This window comes from Amblyraja radiata, chromosome 3 (assembly GCF_010909765.2).
Source record: "Amblyraja radiata isolate CabotCenter1 chromosome 3, sAmbRad1.1.pri, whole genome shotgun sequence".
Classification (NCBI taxonomy): Eukaryota; Metazoa; Chordata; class Chondrichthyes; order Rajiformes; family Rajidae; genus Amblyraja; species Amblyraja radiata.
The window spans coordinates 102381302-102395243 of NC_045958.1; the positions used below are offsets into that span (position 1 = coordinate 102381302).

The 13942-nt window shown below is 44.8% G+C and overlaps 1 protein-coding gene across 1 annotated transcript in view; it reads right to left on the reverse strand.

Annotated features, from left to right (window-relative positions):
• Positions 1–343: 343 nt before the first annotated feature.
• Positions 344–13942, reverse strand: part of ift74 (intraflagellar transport 74) — an 86700-nt gene continuing 73101 nt past the window's right edge. The window contains exons 19-20 of the mRNA XM_033018455.1: positions 10498–10558; positions 344–760 (exon numbers count right to left, since the gene is read on the reverse strand). Coding sequence (XP_032874346.1) covers positions 645–760; positions 10498–10558 — 177 coding nt within the window. The 3' untranslated portion in view covers positions 344–644. The remainder of the gene's footprint in view (positions 761–10497; positions 10559–13942) is intronic.

Consider the following 13942-nt stretch of genomic DNA (forward strand, 5'->3'; position numbering starts at 1 on the left):
GATAGGATTATTCTGTTTGGAGCTGGCAGATTGGGATGAATGACTTTGTGTTGCTGTAAATAATCGGGAACATGGAAACTGATCACTTGTCCCAATCATATGTGCATCCAACTCTGCAAGACACTATAGAATATACCAACCAACTACTTTTTATTGTAGATAGTCTCAAAATGCTGGAGTAACTCAGCAGGACAGGCAGCTTCCCTCCAGGTGTTGCCTGTCCCGCTGAGTTGCTCCAGCATTTTGTGCCTATCTTCTGTGTTAACCAGCATCTGCAGTTACGTCATAACCATTTCTTCTTATTGTACTTGCAGCTTACTTCTGAGGATTTCACTTAAGTTAGTTCATGTGACAAGGAAATGTTTATTTGCTATAATGCTCATTCTATTTTCACACATTCACAAAAATAACTGAAGTTATTAAATCACCCATTATGAAACAAATTGCATTTCAGCAAAGTATTTATCTTTGTGTAGAGAATCCAAGAACAATAAACATTCTCACAATAAACTGCAGGTAAGCTAAAACCAGAAAATACTGAAATGTATGAGAAAAAGTTAGTAAAACGTGAGCAAACCATATGAATATTTCACAATAAATGAATTATTCCCTTTCAAGTCTTTCCAGACTAGATAAAGTTTCAGTCAATTTCTGGCGTTTTGAAGGGCTTCATGAAGTATTTTGTTGAACTCGGTAAGTTGTTTGGTAACATTTTTCACAACAGGTTGGTAATTACTCTCCATTCCCTTTGTAGCAATGACTGTTGAACAGAGTTAAGAAAAAACAAGGACAATACATTGAAAATGATTGTTTGAGGGTTAAAACAGATCAAACTAAAGAACAGTAACTGAAAAAAGTTAAGCTTTTTCGTGAACGGAGGGTAACATTAGAAGAGCTTGCATACGACAAAATAAGGCTAATGTAGCAAAGCACAAGTGGCTGGCTAACCTCTCAATAGCTATGCTTGGGAATATCTTAGACATTAACCAAAATTCCAAAGCCTTCATTGAACATTTGATAAATCTTCGAAAAAACATTTATTTTTCAAAATTTCTCTTAAAAAAAAATTTACCCCAGGCAAACTTAAATATATTTAAAGTAACTGAATTAAACCAAATTAAAAAGTCCATGCAACTGCTTCTTTCCATTCATTTCACAGGGAAGAAATTCTCAACCATTTCAACGTGCTTATTGTAAATAGTGCGTAGACGATAGCCACAGCATGCTGATTTAGTTTAGCGTAATTTAGAGTTGCAGTGAAGAACCAGGCCTTTCTGCCCACTGAGTCTGCGCCGGCCAGCAATCTGCGCACATTAACACTATCCTACAAACTAGGGACAATTTAAAATTATACCAAGCCAATTAACCTAAAAAATGTGTAGGAAAGAACTGCAGATGCTGGTTTATATCGAAGGTAGACACAAAATGCTGGAGTAACTCAGCGGGACAGGCAGCATCTCTGGAGAGAAGGAATGGGTGACGTTTCAGGTCGAGACCCTTCTTTAAAAGGGTCTCGACCCGAATTGTCACCCATTCCTTCTCTCCAGAGATGCTGCCTGTCCCGCTGAGTTACTCCAGCATTTTGTGTCTACCTTCAATTAACCTACAAACCTGTACGCCTTTGGAGTGTAGGAGGAAACCCGAGATCCCGGAGGAAAACAAGCAGGATTGAGAGAACATACAATTTCCATACAGATAGCACCCATAGTCAAATTCAAACCAGTGTCTCTAGCGTTGTAAGGCAGCAACTCCACTGCTGCGCCACCGTGCCGATGGTGGAGGCAATGAATGATCAGCATGGTGGATGTGGCGGCAATCAAGCAGGATGCACCGAGATCCCGCACATCACAGGAAATCTGCACTTTCCTATTGGAATCCACTGTTACTATTCAGGTGCTCAAGGAGAGAAAGGCTGCTCATGAGTCTTTGAGTCTTGAGCTTCCATCGGACTAATAGTCCATGGGCCAGAGGGGCCTACCGTGCACCCATCCCCCCCCCCCCTCCCCCCTATGATCCTACTTCTTGGGTGTCATTTTGTTCATTGGTATCTCTTCTGTCGGAAAAATTATATTCCCAAGAAAAAAACTAATTTGGACTGTTTTTTTAACCCTTATTTCAATATATGTCAAAATTGTGTTTTTTCACACATCGCCCTCTTTCTTGGGGCCTGTGAATTTGGTACTTGCAATTGAGTCTGTTTCTTAGTAAAGATACATAAAAATCCACTAAATTAGGACCATATCATCTTCAACTCTATGAGAATCACCAAGCTCTGCGAGAGGTTTCACAAATTTGTTATGCTGTTGCATCAGTTTGATTGGCTTGACTTTGCCGATTCCTTTGAAGGCACTTGTTGAGTCACAGCTTGAGAATGAATGCAGTCCAAGTAATGCTGAGCAGTATTTTGAGGAGGACTGCTTTGCAAAATGGGTGACATCTATTATCCTTTGCCTGTTGCCTCTCCCTGTGTCAAAGAACACTGTGGTGTCTTGAATGCTGCTTGCATAGTGCAGCACAATGAAAATGATATCGCTGTCTGGGCTTTTGACTTGTACGTGGTCAGATCCTTGCTCTTTGCCATAGTTGCTGTATAGGATGACTCGCGAGTCTGTTTCTTCATGGTTTGACTTCAAGGATTGAATCTCAGACTGCAGTCTCTTTCCCATTCTGAGAAGTAAGAAGTACAATACAATACAATACAATTCAATTTATTGTCATTTGGACCCCTTGAGGTCCAAACGAAATGTCGTTTCTGCAGCCATACATTACAAACAAATAGACCCAAGACACAACATAATTTACATAAACATCCATCGTGATGGAAGGCCAAAAAAACTTATCTCTCCACTGCACTCTCCCCTCCCCGATGTCAGAGTCAAAGTCAAAGCCCCCGGCGGGCGATGGCGAATTGTCCCGTGGCCATTAAAGCCACGCCGGGTGATGCAAGGTCGCACACCGGGTCTTGGTGTTAGAGCCCCCGGCGCGCGCTCGCAGAGACCCGCAGCCATTCCAAGCCGCGCGGGGCGGTGCTGTAAGGCCCCGCTCCAGGAGCTCTTCAACCCCGCAACTCGGGCGGGAGAAGTCGCCGTTGCGGGAGCCCTGAAAAGCGGTCTCCCTCCAGGGACCAGCGGGCTCCCGGTGCCGCCCGCCAAACCCGCAGTTGCAGCCTCCGAAACTCCGGGGGTCGGGTCGCAGCAGCGTCCACCACAGCTCCACCCGCTCTGGACTCGGCCAGCTCCGCGACGGTGAGGTGAGTAGTCGGCACCACAGCTTCCCGGTCTTCCTGTTGGAGGCCGCTCCTCGTTGCAGCCCCAACCCCCCCCCCCCCCCCCCCCCAACACACATACCCCAACAAAAATAACAAAAACTACATAAAAACATAAGACATAAAATAATAAAAACACAGACGGACTGCAGAGGCCGCTGCTGACGAGAGTCGCGCCGCCCACCGAATAGTGTGGCCTTTCCTTCCTTAATGAAGATCACCTTCCTTCCATGTAGCCTCTTTGCCATGTCATGCTCCTCCACACATCAAGAAGTTCAATGAGCTGTTTCTTGTTCTCATCATTGGTCAAGAACTGCTTCTATTCTCTTGGTTTTTTGATCTTTCCCCCTTTGATTATTCTCTTCTCCGCACACCCACGCCGTGTCCGTTCACTTGACTTCACTGAAACTGGTTTGTACATAACGGTATTGAAGACGACATCATTAGATGACAATGCATTGAAGATTTGATGCCAATCTCTTTGAAGTTTACAAGAATCTATTTGAGATAGTAGAATGCAACATTGCCATCTTCCACTATCAATGCCTTGTGACTAGCAGGTGGTTGGGAGTTGCTACATCTTTCAATAGGTATTGTAGGCCCTTGGATTTATCAGTCTTTGTAAAGAAGTTGTCTGATGTACCAATGGAGTAGGGTACAGGGGTCAGAGAGTACTTCATAATCTCCCGCAGATTGAGTGGACTGCCAGAACTTTGTGCTTTGACCATCAGTTGAAAAGCAATATCTCCTTGTTGCTTGTACTCTTTCATTCAGATCTTTTCAGCTTCACTCTTTTCTTTGTTTCTGCCATGGTTTTGAGCTTCAGATTCTTGATAGGTTTGGAGAATGCTGTCTTTTTCTCAAGTCGCTCTCAAGTTCAAGTTCAAGTGAGTTTATTGTCATGTGTCCCTGTATAGGACAATGAAATTCTTGCTTTGCTTAAGCACACAGAAAATAGTAGGCATTTACTACAAAACAGATAAATGTGTCCATATACCATGATATAAATATATACACACATGAATAAATAAACTGGTAGTGCAAATAACAGAAAGTGGTTGCTAATAATCAGAGTTTTGTCCGAGCCAGGTTTAATAGCCTGATGGCTGAGGGGAAGTAGCTATTCCTGAACCTGGTTGTTGCAGTCTTCAGGCTCCTGTACCTTCTACCTGAAGGTAGCAGGGAGATGAGTGTGTGTGGCCAGGATGGTGTGGGTCTTTGATGATACTGCCAGCCTTTTTGAGGCAGCGACTGCGATAAATCCCCTCGATGGAAGGAAGGTCAGAGCCGATGATGGACTGGGCAGTGTTTACTACTTTTTGTAGTCTTTTCCTCTCCAGGGCGCTCAAATTTCCGAACCAAGCCACGATGCAACCGGTCAGCATGCTCTCGACTGTGCACCTGTAGAAGTTAGAGAGAGTCTTCCTTGACAATCCAACTCTCCGTAATCTTCTCAGGAAGTAGAGGTGCTGATGAGCTTTTTGATAATTGCGTTAGTGTTCTCGGACCAGGAAAGATCTTCAGAGATGTGCACCCCCAGGAATTTGAAGTTCTTGACCCTTTCAACCATCGACCCGTTGATATAAATGGGGCTGTGGGTCCCCCTCCTACTCCTTCCAAAGTCCACAATCAGTTCCTTGGTTTTGCTGGTGTTCAGGGCCAGGTTGTTGCGCTGGCACCATATGGACAGTTGCTCGATCTCTCTTCTGTACTCTGACTCATCCCCATCAGTGATACGCCCCACAATAGTGGTGTCGTCAGCGAACTTGATGATGGAGTTCGCACTGTGGTTCGCTACGCAGTCATGGGTATAGAGTGAGTACAGCAGGGGGCTAAGCACGCAGCCTTGAGGTGCTCCCGTGCTGATTGTTATTGAGGCTGACACATTTCCACCAATACGAACAGACTGTGGTCTGTGGACGAGGAAGTCGAGGATCCAGTTGCAGAGGGATGCGCAGAGACCCAGTTCTGCGAGTTTGGTAACCAGTTTGGAGGGGATGATTGTGTTAAATGCCGAGCTGTAATCAATGAATAACAGCCTGACATATGAGTTTTTGTTGTCCAAGTGGTCCAGTGCAGAGTGGAGGGCCAGCGAGATCGCATCCACCGTTGATCTGTTGTGGCGGTACGCGAACTGCAGTGGGTCCAGGTTTTTGTCGATGTAGGAGTTGATTTGCTCCATGATCAACCTCTCAAAGCACTTCATCACCACCGGCGTTAGTGCCACTGGTCGATAGTCATTGAGGCAGGTCACCTTACTCTTCTTGGGCACCGGTATAATTGATGCCCTTTTAAAGCAGGTGGGGACCTCAGACCTCAGAAGTGAGAGGTTGAAAATGTCCGTAAAAACTCCCGCCAGTTGGTCCGCACAGGTTTTTAGAACACGGCCGGGTATACCATCAGGTCCAGGTGCTTTTCGGGGGTTCACCCCTCTGAAGGATTTCCTGACATCGGCCTCTGTGACTGAGACTGAAATGCCATCACAGCGAATGGGGGATCGGGAAGGCACATCAGTATTCTCCCTCTCAAAGCGTGCGTTAAACGCATTGAGCTCGTCAGGGAGTGATGTTACACCGGCATTCGAGCTGCCTCCTGGTTTTGCCTTGTAGGAGGTGATTGCATTCAGACCCTGCCACAGCTGCCGAACATCTGTCTCGTCCTCCAGTTTGGAGCAGAAGTCCCTTTTGGCCTTTTTGATGGCCTTACCAAGGTCGTATCTGGTCTTCATGTAGGCCACTGTATCGTTGGATGTGAATGCCCTGTGTCTGGACTTCAGGAGAGTGCGGATCTCAAAGTTCATCCAAGGTTTCTGATTGGGAAACACTCGGAAGGTTTTTGTAGGGATGCAGTCCTCCACACATTTCTTTATGAAGTCTGTAACGACTGTGGCATATTCGTTCAAGTCCGTTGCCGAGTCCTTGAACATTGCCCAGTCTACAGACTCCAAACAGTCCTGGAGTTGTTCTTCTGCCCCCCCCCCCCGACCAGCTCTGTGCTGTCCTCACTTCTGGGGGTGCGCTCTTTAATTGCTGCTTGTAGGCAGGAAGAAGCAGTATGGTCGGACTTACCGAAGTGAGGGCGAGGGATAGAACGATAGGCATTCTTGATGGTGGTGTAGCAGTGGTCGAGGGTGTTAGGTCCTCTGGTGCAGCAGGAGACATGTTGGTGGAAGTTGGGGAGTGATTTCTTGAGGTTCGCCTTATTGAAGTCCCCAGCAATGGTGGTAAATGCCTCGGGGTAAGACGTCTGGTGTTTGTTGACCACGGCGTGCAGCTCCTCCAGTGCCAGACGGACGTCTGCCTGGGGTGGGATGTAGACCGCAGTCAGGATAACGGAGGTGAATTCTCTCGGGAGGTAGAAGGGACGGCACTTCACCGCCAGATGTTCGAGGTGTGGAGAGCAGGAGTTGGACAGGACTGCCACGTCGGAACACCACGCAGAGTTGACCATGAGGCAGACGCCCCCTCCTCTCCCTTTCCCAGATGCCAGGGTACGGTCCATGCGGTGGATGGAGAACCCTTCAGGCTGGACCGCTGAGTCTGGGGAGCTGGGGGTGAGCCATGTCTCTGTGAAACAGAACACTGAGCATTCCCTCAGCTCCCTTTGATAAAGCAGTCTTGCCCTTAAGTCCTCCACTTTGTTTTCAAGGGACTGTACATTAGCCAGTAGGATAGTTGGGAGAGGGGGCCGAAGTCCCCTGCGCTTCATTCTGACCTGAAGTCCTGCCCGACGGCCACGTTTCCGGACACAATGGAGGCTTCCCCTTTGTCTCCAGGTACTGTACTTGCTGTACCTGCTGTTTCTGCGGACCTGCGCTGGAACGGGGATTCCCTCACAGACGGCAGCTCCAGCTCCGTAACGAACAGGGGTTCCCCCGAGGTCGGCAGCTGCAGCTCCGTTGTCCCTGGGAGATCCAGCCCGTCGGCTCTGGGGGTCATCCCGGCGTTTCAAGGTACAGTACCTGTGATCCTCAGTCGGGTCGGGAGTTCCACAGCCAGCGTGGGAAAGTTTAAAGTCCGGGGTTCCCGCAGCTGCGGGAGATCGCGAAATTGCGAGAGCCTTGAGGTGCTCAAGCAGGTTGTCCGAAACGGCACCGATTTCTGCCGTTTTTCTGATCCAGGTGAGTTGTTGGAAGTTCTGATGAAGTTCGCTTTCTGTTCTTTCCCTGTGATAAGTACCTTTATGACAAGTTTCTCAACTTCAGCCGGAACACGTGCACCAGAAGAGAGCACCTCTTTCAAGGAAAGCCAGGGCACCGGAATGTGCTTCTTCGATGTTTGCCAAGAACACAGCAAGGTAAGTCAGAAAGCGGGAGTAATTGTGACCACCAAAGGTGAAGAGATCGGGCATAAGAAACAGACAGTGCAAGTACAATGGAAAGTTGTTCTCTTTCACAGACCTAATCAACGAGAGAGCAATCCACACAGAATCCATGTACGACATCCAAAATTAAGCAGTCTTCCCACGAGATCCTTTTCAAACATCAGCTTTGAAGTTCACATACAACTCCATCAATGTGTTGAGATCTGCATTGGCCATGACTTCAGCAAGTGCCTGCTTTGTTGCTGATCAGATTAGCTCTTGAAAGATGCCCTTTGATTACTGTGGTATACCGGACAGCACTGCATCTTTTCCAGCCATAGACAGGAATTCATCAAGAAGGAGCCTCTCCAAGCACTCCACCATCGCCTTGTGGTAATGCAGACTACTGTCATAGTTCTTTCCTGTCATAACACCTTTCATAGAACCAGTAGACATGAGTCCTGATTCCATGAGGACATTCTGAAGTCCGGATCCTTCCATTTTCTTTCCAAGCATTTGAAGTATGCACAAATTACATGAAATGTGCCAATCAACACAATGTGTTTCTTGTACTTTACAGGATGACATATCCACACAAGAGGATATGCCTTCATGCAGACACCCAAGTCGAATGTTGTAATGACATTTTCTTGGCCAACCTCATGACTTGCTTCTTCAGAAGCTCGTAAACACTCTTGAATTGTACTAAATTCCGTGATGGGATGATTGATCACAGGATAGTAGTCAATTGTGGTCACATTTGAAGGCACCTCACCTGTTGCTGAGACAAATCCAACCCAAGCTGGAAGCTTTTGACCTTTCTCCCTACTCGCTTCCGGGAAAGCATCCATGCCAGATCTTTTCTTGTACACTGTTTGAATGCTTCATCCCCATCATCACGCTTCCAGTGCTGCACATGAAACTCGAGATTTTCTTTCCGGTTGACATAGGATGATGGAAGAGGGCCCCAAGAAAGAGGGCAAAGTGTGAAAAAACACAATTTTGACATAGATTGAAATAAGATGTTAAAAAAACATATTCCAAATGAGTTTTTTTCCTAGGATCATAATTTTTTCCGACAGAAGATATACCAATTAACAAAATGGCACCCAAGTAGGATCATAGAGGGGTGCACGGTACGCCCCTCTGGCCCACGGGCTATAACTGCAGAGCAAATCGGCTGGATTTTTATCAGATCCTCAAAATGCAGTGGCGATAAATTTGTAGATAGTCCTTTTGAAATAGACCTTTAAAATAATTTTCTTTAAATCATAAACATTACTTACAGTATTTACATGGTAATAGGATATGCAAGAAATTGCTATTAAAATAATTTTCTTGTATAAAACCAGGTTATTATATATGAAGCAGCAATCTGTGAACCTCTTGTAGATCTTCAGCATGCAAGATTCCTATTTGGTATCCAAATGGTTTTTATACAAAGAAATATTTAATAATAAAATGGCAACAAGCTTTTTTACCCACTTTTGATTTACACTCTGAGCTCGGGAAGCAGAAAAGAAACATGTTAACATTCAGTTAACAAATAAAATGGTAATCCTGGAAAATGAGTAAATATAGTAGCATAATCACAAGATTTAAAAAATGAACCCAAACACTGAAATAAGAATTTAACACTAACAGTAAAAATAATCAAATAATACTCGTCTTAGAAATAATAATCAACACCATAACGTTATTGAAAGGTCAGCCAGTAAAACAGACTGGCATTTTAAAAGAAGTCAACTGTTATGAATCCAGCGTTGATAATGCAGAATTTATCAATGCAACAAAAATTTAACTCTTTCAGTTAGATATGTAACATTAGCACAATGGAACAGTGTGTGTTGTGAGCCTTGTGATTTCTGTTGTCTATTTTTAAATTTCACGTTTCTCTTTATAAATTTGATATTCATGGGTATGGGGAAAACTGAAATAGTTTGCAAAAGCAGTATGGTCTTTCTCCAGGAATGTTCATATTGTTACAGTGCTGCATCTACTCTTTCTGGATTTAATGCTTTCTCAACTGTACCTTCTTTTGAGCTGTAAAGTAATATTTGAGCAAAACAGCACAACCTCAAGTGCAGAAAGTAGTTTGGATTTTGTTTTTCAATCAAGATATTTCTGCCATTTTCTACCTCCTCTGGAAACTTTCAGTGTGCATTTATTCCCAATTGAGTCATTTTTCAGGATACAGGTGTCACTGAGGTCAGCAATTATCATGCATCCCTCACCCCTTGAGAAGATGGCAATAAGCCACCACCTTGACCTGCTGCAGTCCTACTGATGAAGACATTGCTACAACACATTTGGGAGAGAGTTCCAGGATGTAGACTCAGCTACAATGAAGGGGTAGCAATATATTTGCAAAGCATGAAGATGCATGACTTAGAGGGGGGGATCCGCAAATGGTATTCTCCTGTATCTGCTTGCTGATTCAGAGTGTGTGTGAAATGTGATACTGTGCAGGTAACAGCAGTGCATTTTCCATCCTTTGGGTGATAGATAAGTATTATTGCAATCCGTTCGATGTTGGTGACAAACACCACGCATATTGAAAATAAGACTGCCAGACATGAGACGTCCTGCAAGATAACAAAGATGAAATCTGTCAGAAAGATGGCAGATTTTGTACAGCCGACAGCAAGTCTTACTTGGGTCAATAGGCTATGGGTCATTTAATCCAAGTGACCACCCCAAAGTAGTACTGAGGACGTACTGCCATCTTTCAGATGAGACAATAAATTAAGGCTATACCAGCCAGATCAGCTACGTGTAAAAGATACCACATGATTTTTGGGGAAAGTAAGGTAATTCTTCCCGATGGCCCGGCCTGAACTAGTATTTAAAATTCTTGAAAGTAAAAGGTTTTGATGCTCTCACACCACGTTATTGCTAAAACGCTACTACTGGCAAATGGTCAAGGATACATTCTTTCATGACAAAATTGTTCTGTTCGTGGTGCTGCCATTTGCGTTCCAGATTCATCAGCTGAAAAAAGTAATCAGTTGAAAAGTAAATATTGAGAGTTATCGAAGTAGGCGTCAATAGTAAAAATTATAGTCATCGATCATGGAAACAGGTCCTCTACCTTTCCCCAGTAATTTTGTGTACCCTCTACCTCACATGTCCATTTTAACTGGAATCTAACAAATCCTCCATAATGTCAACTAATACCGCATTATCTCTATTTGCTCTGCATTAAATTATATTCTTTAGAAATACATTCTTCAGAAAAAAATGTTTATGGCATAATTGTAACTGGTCCATTGCAAAGTTTCCTATACATGCACATGGGTCTTGTTCTCTTTTTAAAACAAAAGACAAAGTGCTGGAGGAACTCAGAGGGTCAAGCTGCATCTGTGGAGGGAAACGGACTGGCAACATTTAAAAGTCAGGCCCCTTCTGTCCATTGCATCCACAGAAGTTGCCTAACCTGCTGACTTCCTCCAGCACTTTGTTTATTGCTCTGGATTCCAGCATCAGTAGTTCTGTGTCTCTTTAAAAAACTGCTTACCAAGGTCATACAGGAATGCATATTATGATAGTTCTTTTGAAAAATAACCAGTTATAAGATGATAACATATTAGTTATATTAGTTGAAAAATTTAATTAATTTAATTTCTTTATTTATATAGCACATTTTTAGTCAACTTGCATTGACCCCAAAGTGCTTCACATAATTACATCCACACACACAGGCAAAGGTGGGTGAAGTGTCTTGCCCAAGGACACAACGACAGTATGCACTCCAAGCGGGATTCGAACCAGCTACCTTCCGGTTGCCAGCCGAACACTTAGCCCATTGTGCCATCTGTCGCCCAAAAAGTGGGATAACATAAAACTAGTGTGAAGGTTGATCGATGTTCAGCGTCAATTTAGTGGGCCGAAGGACCTGTTTACATGCTGTATCTCTAAACAAAATAAAAATGACGTTAGTTTGGACGTTGCTGTGATTGTTTCTGGACAGTTCTGGTTACCATACTATAGGAAGGATGTGATTAAGATAGAGAGGGTGCAGATTAAATTCACAGGGATTTGGGCTGGATAGGAAGGTTTAAATTACAGAGAGAGGCTAGATCCTGAATTAGAGAGATTAGAAGATCATGAAGACTAGCTACAGAGACCACATCACAAACGACAGAGGTACGCACGATTAAATTTGCAGGACGTACTCAGAATGTCACCAGAAAGTGCACCTAAGATGGCAATGACATGGCAACCTGACGGAAGAAGGAAAAGAGGCCGACCAAAACTCACATGGAGGTGAACATTCCAGAAGGTTTTGGAAGCCCAGGACGCTAACCTATCGAGGGTGGAAGACGTTGCACATGACCAAACAGAATGGCGAAAGCTTGCTGCCCAATGCACTCAACAGTGTGGGAGGAAATCAGTCTAAGTAAGTAAGATCCGGTTTTCAGCAAGTTTTTCCTTGTAAGTATACCTCCCCATACTGGTACATATGTCCACAAACTCAACTAGACTTTCTTTCCAGGAGCAAAAGATGTTGAGAGGTCACATGACAGAAGTATGTAAAATTCTGAAAAGCATACATAGGGTAGATACCCAGAGTCTGTTCCCCATGGGGTATCTAAAACTAGAGGACATAGGTTTGAGGTGAGAAGGAAGTTTAAAGGGATCTGAGGAAACAGATCTCTATCTATTATGTGTTTTCTCCAAGATAAAAGCAATGAAGCTTCCCCTCCTCCTTTAGCCCACCTCTATCTCGCTTGTAGCTCTTCTACCCTGGAACAATAAGCTGCCCATCCTGTCCCTCTCTTAGCCAAGTTTCTGTAATGGCCATTGCATCCCAGTGGCACATACCGATCCCTGTTCTGAGTTCAGCCCCCTACTGGTCAGACCTCTTTAGTTTATTTTAGTTTAGAGTTACAGCACTCTTCGGCCCACTGCGTCTGCGCCGACCAGCGATCCCCGCACACTACCACTATCCTACCACATTACGGACAATTTTACATTTATACCAAGCCAATTAACCTACAAACTTGTACGTCTTTGGAGTGTGGGGGAAACAAAAGATCTCGGAGAAAACCCACGCCATCACGGGGAGAACATACAAACTCCGTACAGACAGCACCCGCAGTCGGGATCAAACCCGGGTCTCTGGAGCTGAAAGCACTGTAAGGCAGCAACTCTACCACAGCACTACCACGCCGCCCACTATGCCACCAACAAATGTTGCATTACCAATTAGATGCACTAAGTGAGGACATAGAGGAGGGATCATCCACTATGGCAAGGTATGATGGAAGGAACAGACTTCCTACACACTGTGCTCCTGCCGACCCCACCTAATGAACTTGATTTAATCACCTTCCATGCTGACTTCCAACCTCTCCCCCACCGCACTCCTGCATTGGATCCTGTCCCTCTGCCAATCTGATTTAAAACCTTCTGAGAAGCACGAGCAAACATGCCCGCCACGATGTTGGTCGCCCTCCAATTCAGGTGCAACTCATTCCAATTGCAAAGATCACCTCTGCCCCACAAGAGATCCCGATGGTCCAAAGATCTGGATCCCTGCACCAATTCCTCAGCCAAGAATTCACCTGTCCTATCTTCCTGCTCGTACCCTCACTAGCACATGGCTCCAGAAGTAATCCGGAGATTACTATCCTCAAGGTCCTGCTTTTTAAACTTTTGCCTAGCAAAACATTTCCCTGTTCTAGCTCTGCAGGACTTTGTCCCTATTCCTACATATGTAATTTATGCCAGCGGACACAACAACCTCTGGTTGCTCATTCTCCCCTTTGAGAATTTTCTGCAGATGCTCGTAGACATCCTGAACCCTGGCACCTGGGAGACAACCGACCATCCTGGAGTTACATTCTGTTATAGCCATTACGTCCCAGTGACACAGACTGATCCATGTTCTGAGTTCAGCTGCCCGACTGGTCAGACCTCTTGTACTGAAAAAAACACAACTTAATCCAACAGTCCTGTCTTGCTGGTAGACACAATGCTGGAGTAACTCAGCGGGACAAGCAGCATCTCTGGAGAGAAGGAATGGGTGACGTTATGGGTCGAGACAGGTCTCGACGCAAAAGTTAAATGGGTGCTATTTCTGTGCTGTAATACTAAATTACTCTATAAGGTTCGAGGGATACGGGCAAAATACATGCAAAGGGGATTATTTCAGATAAACATCTTGTCACCGTGGATGCATTGGGCTGAAAGGGCCTGTTTCCGAGCTGTTTTACTCTGTCATAAGAGTTATAGTATTATACACATGGAAATGGGCCCTTCGACCCAACTTGCCCACACCAGCCAACATGTCCCAGCTACACAGCCACAGTCTTCATTGATGTATTCAGCCTCTCAATTCAAGAGTCTACTGTTCCCTTTTGCTTCAAGGAA